At 41.2% G+C, this 17,911-nt stretch overlaps 1 protein-coding gene across 1 annotated transcript in view; it reads right to left on the bottom strand.

Annotated features, from left to right (window-relative positions):
- The window catches only part of Adamts16 (ADAM metallopeptidase with thrombospondin type 1 motif 16), a 118,929-nt gene that overhangs the window by 42,861 nt on the left and 58,157 nt on the right, over positions 1 to 17,911 (bottom strand). The window contains exons 10-16 of the mRNA XM_034523493.2: positions 15,699 to 15,852; positions 13,541 to 13,636; positions 8,241 to 8,389; positions 7,097 to 7,269; positions 5,249 to 5,379; positions 3,706 to 3,829; positions 2,898 to 3,142 (exon numbers count right to left, since the gene is read on the bottom strand). Coding sequence (XP_034379384.1) covers positions 2,898 to 3,142; positions 3,706 to 3,829; positions 5,249 to 5,379; positions 7,097 to 7,269; positions 8,241 to 8,389; positions 13,541 to 13,636; positions 15,699 to 15,852 — 1,072 coding nt within the window. The remainder of the gene's footprint in view (positions 1 to 2,897; positions 3,143 to 3,705; positions 3,830 to 5,248; positions 5,380 to 7,096; positions 7,270 to 8,240; positions 8,390 to 13,540; positions 13,637 to 15,698; positions 15,853 to 17,911) is intronic.

Genomic DNA, 17,911 nt, shown 5'->3' with positions numbered 1-17,911 from the left:
TCAAAATTCCAATGACATTCTCCACAAAGATATGAGAAATAATTCCAAAACTCGTCTGGAAGCATAAAGCATCTTGGATGGCCAGTGTGATCCACATGAAAAGAAAGGTACTGATGGCATCATAATACCTAGTGTTTCAGCTTATACTACAGAGGCATAGTAACAAAGCCAGCATGGTAATGGTCAAAAACAGACAGAGACCAGCAAAATAAAATAAAGAATGAAATAAAGTCCTTTAGGTAGAGCATTCTGAAATTCAACAAAGTTTCCAAAACACACACTGGAGGAAAGAAAGCATCTTCAGTGGTGCTAGGGAAACTGCATATCCAAGTGGAGAACAATTAAACTAGATTTGGAGCTCTCATTTTGGCTGGCAAGCAAGCAAGCAAGCAAGCAAGCAAGCAAGCAAGCAAGCAAGCAAGCAAGCAAACGAGCAAGCAAGCAAGCAAGCAAACAAACAAACAAACAAAACCCCACAAAATGTATCAAAGGCTTTAAATATTGGAGGGAAGCATAGGCTACATTCATGGTATAGTTGTAGGTAAACAACTCAAAAAGGCTTCTATGGCTCAAGAAATAGCCAAAGCTGACAAATGGAATTGAATAATATTAAAAAAAAAAACCTAGAGAGATAAAATAAAAACAAAACAGAATAGAATAAAACAAATAAATTGCTATTATTGTTTATATTAGATTACTGTTTACTAATGACAAAGAAGGAAAGGGAATGGAATTTGCTGTGTGGTGAGGTGGGGGTATTTGGGGAGAATTGAGGAAGGGAAAACCATAACCAGAATATAGTCTATGAAAAAAAAATCAACTGATAGAGAACAGCACAGCATCGCCAGAGGAGACAAGGTGATAGAAAAGTCATTGCTCACATGCACCAGAATGAAGAACGAAATAATTAATGAAAGAGTCAAAGATCAATAATGTGTATAACGTACCATAAAGCTAACTCCCAGACTATCTAATCAATAAATGAGCAAATTAATAGAATTGACAATTACCCAGAGTAAGATATACAAATAACCAGACAACTTAGAAATGAGTCCAACAACCTTAGTCTTCAAGGAAATGCAGATTGAATCTGCTCTAAGTTTCTCATTTCTGTAAGAATGTCTATCATCAAGAAATCAAGTGACAGTGATGACAGTTAATAATGTGACCGTTTATAATGTCGTCAAGGCCATTGGGAAAGAGGATAGACCACTGTTGGGAGGAAACGTGATGCAGCCACTGTAGGAAGCAGTGTAAGGTTTCCTCAGAGAATGAACACTAGAGTACCACATGCTTCAGTTCTCCCCGATGTACTAAAGGATCTAGGTCAGCAGACCATGGAGATGCGTGTGCATCCCTGGTTATTTTAACACTACCGACAATGTCCAAGATCTGGAGTCACCTGAGCAATCAACAGGCAAGCGACTAAGGACTGTGTGGTCCATATACTCAACTGGGCTTTGTTCAGACATAAAAATGAAATTACGTTACTTAGAAGGAAATAGATGGATCTGGAGATCATAATATGAACAAATAAGCCCAGCAAATATTTCTGTTTCCTCTCATATCTGGGATTTGCATACGTGCACATATGCAAACACATGCATGACATGAAAGTTGACAAGATATGATATGGTTACAGAATGAATATAATACGATGGTAAAGAAGGGACTCAAGACACAGGAGCAGGGAGAAAGACAGAATCACACTTTTATATGATCTCTGCTATTTATGGATCATCTATCTATCTATCATCTATCTATCTATCAATCTATCTATCTATCTATCATCTATCTATCTATCATCCATCTACCTACCTACCTACCTATCTACTATCTATTATCTATCTATCCTCTACCTATATATGTATCTATCATCTATCACCTAACTATATATCTATTATCTGTCTATTATTTGTTTATCTACCTATTGTTTATCTATCTATCTATCTATCTATCTATCTATCTATCTATCATTTATCTATCTATCTATCATCTATCTATCATCTATCTATTTATCTATCTATCTATCTATCTATCTATCATCCATCTACCTACCTATCTACTATTATCTATCTATCCTCTACCTATATATGTATCATCTATCACCTATCTATATATCTATTATCTGTCTATTATTTGTCTATCTACCTACTGTCTATCTATCTATCTATCTATCTATCTATCTATCTATCTATCATCTATCTATCTACCTACCTATCTACTATCGATCTATCATCTATCTATATATGTATCTATCATCTATCTATATATCTATTATCTGTCTATCATTTGTCTATCTATCTATCTATCTATCTATCATCTATCTATCTATCTATCTATCTATCTATCTATCTATCTATCATCTACCTATCTACCTACCTATCTACTATCATCTATATTTATCATCATCTGTATACCTATATATCCATCTATACATTTCTATTTGTCTATCAACTTTCTCTCTCTATCCAACCATGACCTTAAATCAGAAGGGGGAGTATGTGGTTGGAGAGCAGCATGAAGTGAGGGGGACAAGAAAGGGCAGTGAGGGAATGAATACAAGCAAAGCCCAAGGACATACATGTTCAGATATGTCATATGAAAACCTACAATCTGTGTGCTAACTAAAATATTAATTAAAATAAAACAGCTACCACTGTTTTACTACTACTGATCAAGACCCAGTGATGGTAACACAGGTAAGTACATGTGCAGGCTCATAAACCAAGCAAGGGAAGACAATAGCAAAAAGTCTACTGCCCCCTTGAGCCTGCTGGATGGATTGCTCCTGTTTCTGATAGCTACTAATTCTGCATATATCCAGTTAAACCCATCACAACAATCCTACAAAAGCTCCCAGTTCAACAGCCCCAGAACCAAAAGCTGGCCTCTACCTCCACAATCAGCGTTTCGTTGGTTGGTCCAGTAGAGGTTAGACTCTCAGGCTCCTTGTAGGACCGTTTGTAGTTGAAGGTGGTACCTGAAAACTTGTATCGCCCAGGCCAGTCCACACTCCAGTGTCCATTCAGGTAATATCTCTTGAGAGAATTGCGCACAGAAATGTAGGAGGTGGACATGTTTGTTTCATAGATGCGAATGCTCCGAGCTCCAGAGGGAATGGTTACCATATGGTAGTACTCTGGATAGAAGAACACAGTATTTAGTTTAATCTGGCTAATCCACAATAGGATGTGAGTGACCATGCTTAGAACTGATGGATCTGCTTCTAGTTCTGCTGTAGACTCCCTTAGGTGTCCCTTTTCATCATTGGTTGGAGGACTAATCTTGTAATGTGCAGTCTTTCTAAGGATCACTTTAAGTCAGAGAACCTACCACCCACTACTAGGTAAAAACAAAAGCTTCAGGCCAGTAGTCCTCAACCTTCCTAATGTTGCCACCCTTTAATGCAGTTCCTCACATTATGGTGACCCCCAACCATAAAATCATTTGCATTATTACTTCATAACTGTTACTTTGATTCTGCCTGAACCATAAGGTAAATACCAGTGTTTTCCAGTAGTCTTGGGTAACCCCTGTCAAGGGGTCACCTGATCCACAGATTGACAAAAGGAAAAGCCTCAGTGGAAGACCTCAGCCCTCTAAGCACCCTCTGATCCTCTGTTTCCTCTCCCTTAGTCCCACCCAACAAATCTCTGGTTGAATCCCTCCTTGCACAGATGTGCGTGACTCAGAGGTACTCACGGTTGGTGGGGTGGTGCTTACTGTAGAGTCCTCTATGCATGATGCAGTCTGAGTTATTCCCCTTGCAGACCCCACACGAGTCCTCAGTTGCATCTGATCCAAGGACATTGTCACAACCAACCTTCTGAAGGCCCCATGAGGTCAGAATCATTCATGAAAGAAAGGATGATACATGCGACAACATCACCAACCACGTGACAAAATCTTCCTCCCACTCCAGCTGAACAAGTTTTCAACATGGGGTAGTTAACAAATAGGTGATAGATGCCAGTTTGTGCACAGCATGGCTGACTCTGGTCTCCTGGAATCTTTTTCTTGTGATATGCTACTTTTCCCCTGTAGTATTCCTTCCCAGGTGTGGCACTTGGGCCCTAAGTTAAAGCTGGAGGACTCCAGTAGAGTAAATCTCAGACCAATACGGACTTGGTAAACTGATTGTTAGTGTGTTCACAGAGGCTCTGCTGAAGTGGGCTTGTAACTGGCTTGTAACTGGAACGGATTGCCACTTCCTAGAAACTCTCCAATCAGTGATTTATAGAGCAGAGATCTATGCTAGGCTGTAACATTTGAGGAGCTTATTACTGTACTGTTCCTATAATTCTTGCTCTCCTCAAATTTCCTATCAAAGGATGCGAAAGAATAAAATCCACTCAGAAACAAAGCAATCATCGTCTTTGTCCCTTGCTGGAAATCCTCAGGGCCAGACATATTTTGTAATGCTGCTGTGTGTGAGTGCAGAAAGGTCAGCTCTATCAAGTCTGCTATGGGGGATGGCTCCCTGCAGGGCTTGAGACCAAGCTGTTAGATTACTCATTTACCATACTGAAAATCTTTACCTGAAGCGGGAGGAAGAAAGTGACCACCAGGAATATATGAGTGCAAGGGAGATTTTTACTACTAAAAAAAATTTAGGTTTCCCAGATTTCTCATAGATTTTTGGGTTGGTTTCCCAGACTTTGGGGTATTGGAAATGCTTGAATTCCCTGGTCTGCTGCAGCTCATCTGGACTGTCTATCATATGGAGATCATTACGATAGCCGAGAAGTGACCTCACTGACTGATGATAACACTGTCCTAAAACATCGCCCCTGGGAGATCTGCTGATTCCAAACTCTAGTCTACATAGCAGTGGTCACCTGGATGAGTTCTTGGTTATGCCTTCATGCACTCAGCACCCCAAGAGCATAGATGCCTTCTCAGCACCCCACCGGCTTCCTAAGCCACTGTGCTCCGCTCCCAGCACCCTTGTTCCAGTACACCCTTTGAGATAGAGTTCAGGTGGGGATGCTCCCTCCTCCTAGGTGCCCACAAATGCTCCAAACCCGCATCTGAGAATCAGCTCTCCCCTCTGCTCATGCTCCGTACACACCTCAATCACAAAGCAGTGCCATCAACATGAGCTCTTCTGGCTTTCTCCCCCTGGGCTGGGACTTGGAGGGGAAGGGCTCCTCTCATATGTCTGGCTTTCTAGCCCTCACGGGATGCCTGGCACAAAGCAGACTGTCTGGAGACGTTTGTTGAATGAATAAGCAGTCGTTATTACCTCACACATCCCATCTATACAAACATTACGGCTATCCTCCGAGCATGGAGTCCCATCTTTCACTTTATTTGACAAAGAAAAGAAGAAATCAAATCCTTCTGCGATACAGTAGAGTTTGCATAAGTCCTGATCTTAAAAAGAAATACACACACAAACACAAATAAGAAAGACACTTAAGCTCAGTGATTTTCGCTCTGAGGTTCAGATTCTTCTTTGGTCGTCTACCCCCTAAAATAAGTCCCGCACAATAACACATTGCAAAGACATTTTGTGTTTTTAAGATGGGGCCTCACCATGTAGCCCTGGCTCACCCAAAATATGCTAGTATACCAGGCTGTCCTTGAACTTATAGAGATCTACCTGCCTCTGGTATGTGCCACCATTATGAACCTTGTAAAGAAATTTTAATGTTCATCTTTGATAAAACACTTCAAATTATTATTATTATTATTACTATTATTATTTAATGCTTCACTGACATTTTTCTAGTGCCTGCTGTCTAATATTTCCTTTATATAGTTGTTAGTACATAGTAGGTATTCAATAAGTATTTGTTGACTGGACTACAGTGTTTATGCTCTACTATATAAAGACTGCATTACAGGAATATAAAATGATCAGTAATATTTTCTAATACTATGTCAAATTCTCATGAATTACATGTGATAGATATTATACTGTGTTTTTAAATTGGTAGAAGAAATGATAAATAAAATGTTCAGGGTTCAATGTGTTCTGTAAGAACCCTGGTGTACAAGCATCAGAGACTCATCATGCTTCAAGGCCTCAGAGTTCCTATGGGTAACTGAGGCTTTTGTAGGGACCTTCTGTCTGCTTTCTGGATAAAACTGGGAAAGCTGCATGTGGCGAGCCTCACTGTCTTGGGAACTTCCTCAGGCCTAAGACTCACTCACAGATTCTTGTGCATGTGCTTAATATGATTATATGCCACAGTCTAGCAAAGTTAGGGGTAGTACACACATTGATTTCATCCTGATGTCACAGCTAAGTCCTGTTTTTGTCATATCCCACAGACTGGTTTTCTTCTGGCCCAGGGCTATGTTTATTGTGGGCTTCAGTTTTACAGTTTATGCAGAAGAACCAAGCCAAATCTGCTGTGTGCGAGAATGCTGGCAACTCCCTACCTAGGGTTCAGTAATTTTGAGACTCCACCGTGTGAGCATATGTACTGAAATGATGGATGTGCAGCCAGATGGACCGTCTCAGCTTTTCTGCTTCCCCAGAGCCTGTGCCACTTGACTGTACAGAATTCTCAGTTCCAAACAGTGAGATAATTAAATTTTCTTTAAATATACCCCAAATCATGTCTCTCAAACTATCAACATTTTTATAATTCTAGCTGCTATATCATAATACTCTGCTCACTTTCTCCATCTGGTAAGTGTAAACCTAACTCGCTCCGTGCATACATTTCTTATTGTATAGATGCAGAATAAGACTTCATTGCTGTCATATAATTGAAAAATCATTCATTTTTAAATAAAGCATACTAAATTTTTCTTTTAGATTTTAATCTTTAAGTTTGTAGTGGGTGATGTGATTATGGCAGTACCAGCAATAACTACTGCCACTCTTATTTTTTTTTTTTAATAACTACCCATTCAACAAGTCTAGCCTGTGGACTTCTGACTACATGTCCAAAATAGGTAAGATGCCATCACAGTGGAGCAGGCCAGATCAAACCAGTTCCGGCAAAAAACCATGTTCTACTGGGTTCCTATATTATCTATATGATCTGTCCATTTGAGCATGGCAGTGCTAGACGTGGCACATTCAAAGCAAGTAACAGAGTATGGGGCACCCTAGAGAGTAGGACTGGAAACTTACCTTCCACTTGGGTGTAAGGCTTCCACTTGTAGAGCCACCCTCGGAAACGCTTGCTGTTGTATTCGGCACACTGGGCAGCACGGAAGTCCACACTATCCAGAGGGCATTTTTGACTGTTGCAGAGCTTCAGAGTGCGTGTAGAGCCCTGGCAAAACTTCCCTCCATGAGATGGTCTGGAATGGATATTGTAGGCAGAGATCAGCTCTTCCTGGACATATGTTCAACGGGGAGGGACACAGCTGCTAATAGTAACTGCTTAGAGTGGGCAGTGAAGGGAGGTCTCTTCCTGAGTTCATCCTAAGTGTTATGGTCCTGATGCTGGAGGACAAGGTGGAGTTCAAGATTCAGGCTTGTATGCGCTGTTGCTTGTTCCCCAGTATTTTCTGGGGAGGCATGAAAGTGAGCTGCCCTTCACACCCTACAGAGGAGACTAGGAAAGAACTAAGAAAGGGGATGACTGTCCAAATGGAAGAAAGCTAACATCATCTTCTTTCTACTGCCAGATTCCTGGTGACAAGGGCAGGACACTAGGCCTGTGGGTCAAGTCAGAGCATCACATGACAGCCCATGAGCCTGCTGGTTTCTGGAGAAACCCCAGAAGCCTGGGTAGGTAGACACAAGAGGACAGTGGAGTAAATTTGACTTTGGGGCTTCATGCTTTACAGATAAGAACAACAGAGTAACGTGACTTATTTCTAAAAGGAGCCTGCGAGCACTTTCTTCCCTAGCTAGATAACTGTCTCTCTGAGTCTAGTCACTGAACTTAGGCTGCCTGTTGTAAACATGAATATATTTGATGAAAAAGCAATGACATGTTTTTTTGCATAAAAGAGTTGTTCTTATCGGACACATTTATTCAGATTCCATTTCCTTACAAAAGTGATTAGCAAATTGAATAACATTGTAGTATTTTAAACCATGGAGCTAAAAGCCAGTTCTGCCCTATCTCTTCTGGCACAGTTATCTTTTATTGGTTGTCAGGAAGTAGTAAGCATTGTACACCACATGAAAGACAAAGAATTGCTTAGGGGATGGAGTGAAATTCCCTTCCTAGTGTTTCCTACAGTCGTGTGTAAGTGATGGTATTAGCAAGTTCATGTGCAATGAGAAGGTTCATTCATAAGGATGCAGATCATGTACATACCTGGGATTGGTACAGAGACGGTCTCTGTGAGAGACTCCTCCCCCACAGGTTCGGGAGCAGGGGGACCAGGGGGACCAATCTGACCAATGTCCATGGGTGGGCTTGGGGCCTTCATCACCATATTTCACACACTGTCCTCCACGACACCACTAAACATTTTAAATATAAATGAAAAGTAATTTATGTGAGTCCTGCATAGGTGGATTCATTTCATTACTTTTGTAACACCAAAGGGGGGTGGAATCTTGTAAAATATGCAAACATTGAATTCTCTACACTCAAGTGTCAGGGACTAAATACACATTTAATGTTTCTTTATTTATCTTTCCAAATGCAACATCACCTGAGGAATGCATGTAAAGAGAGATGCATGGATCAGTCACCACAGAAACCTGGCCTCCCCGAGGAGGGCAGACATAACTGAAATATTTACATGAACATCTGGTCTGGTAGCTCGTCTCTGACATCATGACCCCTGACTTCTACAAACAAGGTTCTTTTCTCAGCTTGCATTTTGAAGAGAGTCTCCCGTGGAAGAGCCTAGCTGGGGGAGACCTGGGACTCAGCACCTTGTCATATCTGGCCGGCACCTGGATTTTACTCCAAAACACCTGGGCTCAAAGACTCCAGCTAAATAGGGCAGGTTAGATATCACTAGCTTTCTGCAGAGCTGAGGCAATTGCTCAGGAATTCTGCCTCCTCCCATGAGGTCTAGAGATAGTCTGCTCCTCTTTTGTAAAAGGATGGTTCACTGATCTCAATTACGACGGAACCTTGTGTGGCACCTTCACCTTCCTCACATACACACAGACCTTTTGATTCTGTATCTGGGACCCTTGTAGTACTGTAGTGTAACATTGACTTCAAGGAACACAGTGATGCAGGATATCTATTGAGAAGAGGAAATACAAATGTCTCCCCTGGTTGTTATTTGCATTAAATAAACAGAGCCTGATATGTGGGCAGTAGATGCATGCAAAGGGGCCTTTTCTAGAATTTGAGTCAAAAGCTAGGTCCTGAGTGAAAGCAGTGATGCTTCTGAAAAACGGAAATGACACCATTTCAGTTGTTTATTACTGGTGTATGGGGTAAAACCTGTCAAATCAACTACTGACATCTGACCATTATTGATCCATGAAAGTGGTTTTAATAAATATATAGAAAATAGCAGGATACATGTAACACAAGGCAAGAAATAGAAAAAATGGAGACAGGGGCTCAAAATATACAGAGAGGAGGAAGATTGATACTGAAGGAGGAGGAGCAAAGAGGGACAAATAACACCAAGGTTGTTCGATAAAGCCTCAGGGACCTGTGTTACTTTCTATTTACCTAAAATTATACACAATAAATATGAGCATATGCATATATATATATATATATATATATATATAGAGAGAGAGAGAGAGAGAGAGAGAGAGAGAGAGAGAGCATGAAGGATGTTATGCCACTAAAGCTGACAATGCTTCCCATAAAAACCACGGACTAACAAAAATCTCAGTACAAGGCACTGAAAATCCTGTCTAGAATGTTTGGCCAGATTGACTTTCAAAATAATACAAAATATGGCAGCTTGATTGACTCTTATTGATTGACTGTCAGATGTTGAATATGAGCCCCTGTTTCTGAAGACATCTCAGACCTAGGATACAGGAATTGATTATTTGAGCTGTATCTAACCTGATAACCTCCTCTGTTAAGTCTAGATTCCATGGTACCAGAAGATGCTATTAAAGATGCTAGGGGAGGAAAGTAAACAGTCTTACTCAGCTGTGCCAACTATTAACCACAAAAAGGCCAACAAGGCAAGATAGTAGGTGCTGCTCTTGTTGGTATCAACCAACAGCTGCCTAACTGTACTTAAGCCTCTCTCAAAAGGAAGAAAGACATGCAGTATTGGAAACATAGACAAGTGCCTGGGCTATGAGGTCATGGGTCTTAGAAGAGGGTCTACTACTACAGCATACTCCTAACTACATTCTTAACCCTTTCTTTATACCCATAGATACATATAGTCATCACTCTTCATCAAAGAAGCTTCTCTTTAGAGTCCATGGAAACAATCACAGATAATCACAACTGGGCAGAATGCAGAGATCAATCAGTTATGGGTCCCAGCCACAATGGATAGACCTGCATCACAACTCTCTCATCTATGGCTCAGGGAACATCTCAGAAGAGGGAATAGAAAGAGTATAAAATCTGGAATGTTGGAAAGTCCACTGTGAAATAGTCTCTCATAGAAATGGTAGCGTAAACAATATCTGAACAATGATAATATCAATACACATGAGAATGTGGAAGGGGACAATCTCACATGGTCCAACCTCTAGCCAAGGAACTACAGACAACTGATAACTGCTGGGAGAGGGAGTTAGAGTCTCACAGGGAAGAGGTCCCTCATTGGCTATCCAGGAAAGAGTGGTTGGCCCTGAAACAAACACACACAAATGCACACAAACAGTAAGAGCGGACTCAGCAGGTTGTAGTTATATATTTGTGCATATATATTATTGTTACATAATTATTGTTGTTCATATATATATATATATATATATATATATGAGGCTATCAATTTGTGAGTGAGGGAGACATGGAAGAAGTTGAGGAAGGGTATTATAAAAAGTGGCTGGAGGGAAAAAAGTGAAGGGAGAAAGGGATGAAATTATACCTTAATTAAAATATACAAAAGGCAAATCATTTTGAAAATCTCATCCACCTAATTCTTTGCATTTTCTTTTCTCTATAAGAAAAATCTCTCTCTCTCTCTCTCTCTCTGATTTCACCCTCTTCTCTCACTGCACATGACAAAACAAAATGCTAGCAGACACCTCTGCTCACTGAGGTTTCTGTAGCCAGGAATGAACAGGTCTCCTAGTTTCAGACAGCCCTAGCCTCAGGGTAAGGCCAAGGTGTTGCCTGTGGATGAGAGTCCCTGGTGGGCAGAACAGTTCTGGTGTGTTTGCTGCTCATCTTATTCAGTTTTAAAACCACCTGGTTGAAGGGTTTCCAACCCAGGGAGCAGCAGACACAGAAGCCACGATTAGAGGATGAGCAAGTTAACTAACTTGATAGTATTCTCAGGTAAACATGTCTTAGTTTAAAGACGACAGGGGACAGGAGCTCCTGAACAGAGGCAGGTAAGCAAAGGGCAGGCCTGTGCCCAAAGGAAGAAGCTTGCTTCATGGAAGAAAGCAGAGTGTTACTCAGTGCCTGTGCGCCATCTTGCTGCAGATCACAGGACTCCTGAATATATGCCAAGTCCTGGCCAACTTCACAAATTGAAAGTAGGTGGTGTCATGTTTATGTGTGGTCACCTGCACCTAAATGCTTGGGAACCTTACCCAGTGTTCTTTGACGATTAGTGACTCCAAAGCTGGTGCTTCTTTTTATCCATGGGCTCTTTTAAGAAACTAAAAGCTTTTTGTTAGACTTTTATTGTGAATCAGTTGGGCTGCTTTTATCACTAGAATTTAACTGTCAGTTATGAATCTCACTTGCAAGGAGGCAGTCGGCTGCAGAGGTAACAGTATGTCAGCTGCAGAGGTAACACTGTGTCAGCTGCAGAGGTACACTGTGTCAGCTGCAGAGAGAACACTGTGTCAGCTGCAGAGGTACACTATGTCAGCTGCAGAGGTAACACTGTGTCAGCTGCAGAGGTAACACTGTGTCAGCTGCAGAGAGAACACTGTGTCAGCTGCAGAGGTACACTATGTCAGCTGCAGAGAGAACACTGTGTCAGCTGCAGAGAGAACACTGTGTCAGCTGCAGAGGTAACACTGTGTCAGCTGCAGAGAGAACACTGTGTCAGCTGCAGAGGTAACACTGTGTCAGCTGCAGAGAGAACACTGTGTCAGCTGCAGAGGTAACACTGTGTCAGCTGCAGAGGTAACACTGTGTCAGCTGCAGAGAGAACACTGTGTCAGCTGCAGAGAGAACACTGTGTCAGCTGCAGAGGTAACACTGTGTCAGCTGCAGAGGTAACACTGTGTCAGCTGCAGAGGTAACACTGTGTCAGCTGCAGAGAGAACACTGTGTCAGCTGCAGAGGTAACACTGTGTCAGCTGCAGAGAGAACACTGTGTCAGCTGCAGAGGTACACTATGTCAGCTGCAGAGAGAACACTGTGTCAGCTGCAGAGAGAACACTGTGTCAGCTGCAGAGAGAACACTGTGTCAGCTGCAGAGGTAACACTGTGTCAGCTGCAGAGAGAACACTGTGTCAGCTGCAGAGGGAACACTGTGTCAGCTGCAGAGAGAACACTGTGTCAGCTGCAGAGAGAACACTGTGTCAGCTGCAGAGGGAACACTGTGTCAGCTGCAGAGAGAACACTGTGTCAGCTGCAGAGGGAACACTGTGTCAGCTGCAGAGGTAACACTGTGTCAGCTGCAGAGGTAACACTGTGTCAGCTGCAGAGGTAACACTGTGTCAGCTGCAGAGAGAACACTGTGTCAGCTGCAGAGGTAACACTGTGTCAGCTGCAGAGAAAACACTGTGTCAGCTGCAGAGGTAACACTGTGTCAGCTGCAGAGGTAACACTGTGTCAGCTGCAGAGGTAACACTGTGTCAGCTGCAGAGGTAACACTGTGTCAGCTGCAGAGGTAACACTGTGTCAGCTGCAGAGGTAACACTGTGTCAGCTGCAGAGGTAACACTGTGTCAGCTGCAGAGAGAACACTGTGTCAGCTGCAGAGGTACTCTATGTCAGCTGCAGAGATACACTATGTCAGACTGAGTGGTTGTTGGGCACTAGTCTCAGGGAAGCTCCCTCTTTCTTAGTGACAGTGTTTCAATCTGAATGTATACTTTGGCTTTGTGCCTGATGTCAGATTTAAGTGTGTTTGGCCTGTGATATAACCAGGAATTCAAACTTGGTGGATAAGCACATGCTTATGTACACATTTTTCATTTACTCCATCAGTACCACAAAAAAAGGTATACTAGGTAGCAAATGAAAACTGTAAGTGATTCCTTGGGTGCAATACAGTCCTACTTTCACCAATAGTCTTTGAGCCCTAAGCAGCAGTGGCATGTACCCTTCATGGGTCATGGAAATTGGATGATTCATCTTTCACTTTACAACATACACCCCATTGTTACCTACTGCCTGACGGCTCATTCCACCAATTTTATGTAGGTTATTAATAGCAATAACAGAAGAGACACGGTGTTTTAGCAAGGATATAGGTGTGCAAAAGCATGATAAATGCTGGTTTTCAAACACCAGTGTATGAGGAGGAGGGCTACATGGGTTGCAAGACTGAGGTTGGGGTGGAGGAACCTAATGGAGTCAGCATCTTACCATGTCTTGCCCACACAGTGTACCCTCTGCGGCTGGCATGAACTTAGTCTCACATTTCCTTCCAATCCGATGACACCACAAGGCCTTACAGATGTCCTAAGGGAAGGGAAGACATTGCTGTTACAAATATTCGACACACCTGTGATAAAATCCAAAACCTATCAACAAGTGAGATCCAGTGAATGACCCCTCAGCTACAGGAAGGAAAAGTCGAGAAGATGCCCAAAAACTTGAACCCTGGCTTCAGCTCCTCTGAATTCCATCCATGGAATTTTATTATTTGTATTTATTCAGCCCTGAAATATGCAAATCACATGTTCTAAACCAAAAGGTAAAATAGGCTTAATTTAAGCATTAAGGGAAACCCATGAAAATGTAATTTAAAACATGAAATATCATTTGATCATGTCTTCTTCTCTAATTCTGTTTCCATTCATTTTCTCACTTATGAAAATTAATTTTTGTTCATTTCTTATTGATTCCTTTATTTTAGAGTCTTATTATTATTCAAGCTTTCTTTGAATGCCCAGGATCAAATGATTCTTCAACTTCAGCTCCATAAGTATCTAAGACCATAGGTACTTATTACTGTATCTACTCCCCAATTTTTGAATTAACAATGCTCAAGACATTGTTGGCCATCTATTCATCTATACACCATGTATGTTATGCATGCATGCATCCATCTATCCATGCACCCATCTACCCATTCACTAACTCATCCTTTTAGGAGTCAAGGAGACACAGAATTCTAATTGTATATGTACCTATATGCAGAGTCTCTAGCTACATAAAGCAAGAACTGGCAGAAATCGAACTAAGAGGAAAACAGTAATTTAAAGGAGCATTGCTGGAGGTTTTATGCCTCTAGATTGAATTGCTGAACAAGATGGCAATATGGGGGATAAAGACATAAGCAATACCATCAGACAGAAAGGAGTTATTTGGTGAACAGTAGATATGGTCAGAGCTGATGTTCACAGCTTGTATAAGCTAGCAGCACCTTGTTTGGGATACTGATAATAGCAATGCATATTCTGTAAAGTAAATAGGATTTAAAATGATTTCATTTCACTCCAAGAAACCATTTCATCAATAATAAACAGATACCATATAATTAGCTTGATATTATTTATATTTTACAAATAGCATTAGGATACCAGTGATGGCGTGGTTCACAGTCACAAAGTGAATAATATTGAGACCAGATGTACAGTATGGAAAGTCTAATCTTTAGTTTTATAAGTTTTCTTTTCCTTAACACACACACACACACACACACACACACACAGATATATATATGTGTGTATATATATGTGTGTGTGTGTGTGTGTGTGTGTGTGTGTAACATAGAAAAAATTCTAGATATTTTCCACAAAAGGGAAAGTGGCCTTTAGAAGAACCCTGACTGAGTTTAGAAGATGATTGTGCTGGAAAGAAGAGAGACAGGGGCATTACTATCACTCCTAAAGTGTTGAGGGCTTCCTGGAAGACTATGCACTTTTTCTACTTTATTCTTGATTTCATTATAAACCAGAATAAAAGGAACCTTAAAACTAGTTACTTTCATTGATTTATGAGTACTTTTCCTTGTGGTTTTAAGTAGAGCAAATTCCTAAATCTGGACGCTCCCTGTCTAGCCAGAGTGTGTATTTGTGCTCTGTGAAGGATTTATGTGGGAAATCACCAAAGAGACATCCTGAGGGTTGCAGAGACATCACCTTTGTGAGGAACTGCTCTATAAATACTTTACTTGAGAAATTCAATAGTCAGAAGCTCCATGATGTATGTTGGAAGGGGGGTGGAAAACATTGTTTTCTTAATATTGTCTGAAAAATGCAGGGTATTAATTTGCCAACTTAAACCAACTAGACGTTATTACTGCACTCGCTCCCACGTGATAAATCAGAAAGAAAGATCTGACCTAACAAGTCAAGTGAGCTCCCAAATGAAAGCTGATACCCACAGGAGTATCTCCCATCATCTGCTCTGCCAGGAAAGCATGTGTTTCCTGTTACATTAGGCCAGTCCCGGCATATAGGATTTGACATTTGGTAGGTGCCCAATAAATGTGGAATACATCACTGTCAGTTACACTAAACAAAATGGTTTTATAAATCCTAGTGTAGTGAGCATGTGGTGGTAACCAACCACTTGCCTTTCTGAAGTCCAGCATGCAGAGCTTGGCTTTCTCTCCAAACTGCCACTTGCATTGTGTATTCGCATCGTATAGCTGTCCTGGCAACTTTTCGGGGTACTTGTATTCTTTCACGGGCTTCGGCTGATCAGCAAGACATATCGCCTGGGCGGTGCTGAAGAAAACAGGATGAGTTACCAAGGGATATACAACCAATTATGTCTCCTTTCTCATGCAATTTGATGACAGATTTTGTTTAGAGAGTGGCTTATTTTCCCCCCGAGGCTCAGTGCCATATCTTTCTTAGTTAAATTTAAATACAGAAGCCACATTTTCTGAAATTATTCATAAAATATTTTACCTATCTAAGACAAATTACTCTTCATTAGAAATCTCAAGCTTATCATTCATCAAGGAGAATGGAGCAGAATAATTGCAAGCAGATGTCTAATGTGAGGGTTTCCCCTACAGGAGTATTTATAAACAGTCTTGCCAGACACACACAGACTGTGGAAATTGCCTTGAAATCAAACCTTAATCAAACTATCTCAAATATGGCAACTCACTCCCCGCGCTCCCATCCCTCCACTTCTCTTTTTCCCTTCCTCCCTTTCCCTCCCCTCTCTTTTCTTCCCTTTCTTTTCCCCCTGCCTTTCCCTTTCCTTCCTCCCTCCCCTTTCCCTTCTTGTCCTCTTTCCCTCCCTGTCTTCTCTTTCCTCCTTCCCCTCTCCTCTTCTCTCCCCCTACTCCTGCCCAGGCTGAGGGGCACATCTACAGCTTCCTCTTCAAGGACTGAATGTAAAGTAGCCATTATCTGTACTCAGTAGTCATTACTGAGTAGACTTCCAAGTCCAGAAGGGATTAAATCCTGCTAAGCCTCACTGGTAGGTCACTATAGTTCAGTCAATGATTCCTTTGTCGACAAACACAGCATCTCTAAGGGTGTCTGAATATGAAGCATCCCCTCAAAGGGTTCATGTATTCAAGTTGGATTCCCAACTAGTGGGCTTACTGGGAAGTGATTGGCTTCTGAGTTCATTGACTTCATCAATGGATTAACGAATGATGAGCTTCCCTGGAATATTGTGAAGTCAGGTATAGCTGAAAAAGGGAAGTAATAGCTCATCACCCCCACCCTTCCTCTTCTTTCTCTTTCTGCTTTCTGGCCATTGTGAAGTGAGGTGGTGCCTCTTTCACACACTACACCAAGATAATTTGCCTTACCTCATGCTCAAAACTAGCAATTCATAGCTGAAATCTCTGTAACCGTGAACTCAGAGCACCTTTCTCAGGTGATTTATCACAGCAACAGAACTGAATTAATAAAATTCCTTGTTATACAGGTATATGGCTGATATGTTTTGGGTGTAATCTGTGCATTTGTGGTAAGCACTTAATAGTTTTATGCTTGCACATTGAAACTCTCTCACATCTCGCTAAACATCTTGCTAAACCCAAATGTTATAATTAGGACAGACTGAATCCTACAAGCTTTAAGTGAAAATCAAGTCAGCTGTTAGCATTACCCCCAACCAAATCCAGAGGAAGATAGAGGAAATTACAGACCAAAATCTGTCATAAAGATGTTGCAAAAGTTTTTAATGAAACATTAGTGAAGAGTCCAAAAATATATAAAATAAATTATGCATTACAACCAAGTAATCTTAATCTTAGCTTCAAAAATAGAGGATATAGCCCAGCCATGTGGGCTCAGCCCTAGTTCCATGCTCAGAAGTCAGTTAGAGGGCATGCGCAGAGTTGGCTCAGCCCTTGAGAGCACTGTCTGCTCTTCTACAGGACATGGGTTTGGTTTCCAGCATTCACATTGTGGTTCACAACTGCTTATAACTCCAGTTCCAAGGAATCTTAACAATTTTTTCTTTTGGCCTCTGTGGGCGTTGGTCATTCATATGGTCATTCATATGGTACAGACACTCACATACAAGCAAAACACCCCATACACGTAAAATAAAACAACAATTTAAAAAATGTCTTAAAAGCCACTTAGCATAATCTACTTTGTCAATATCACATAACCTTATCGACAGCTGCAAGCAAAATGTAGTGAACTCTAACACTCATTCCTAGAAAACTAAGAGAAGAAAAAAAAAAACCCTTCAACTTAATAAAGAACATCTCCAAAGGCTAAATTCATAATCAGTTTTTCAAAAGACGAAACTTTCCCGTTAAGACCAGTCTCGTTGATCATTTACAGCACTGTACTAAGCGTTCTA

The sequence above is a fragment of the Arvicanthis niloticus genome, chromosome 19 (genome assembly GCF_011762505.2).
Source record: "Arvicanthis niloticus isolate mArvNil1 chromosome 19, mArvNil1.pat.X, whole genome shotgun sequence".
In the NCBI taxonomy this organism is placed as follows: Eukaryota; Metazoa; Chordata; class Mammalia; order Rodentia; family Muridae; genus Arvicanthis; species Arvicanthis niloticus.
Note: the sequence above shows the minus strand (reverse complement) of the source record. Positions and strands in the feature narration are given on the sequence as shown.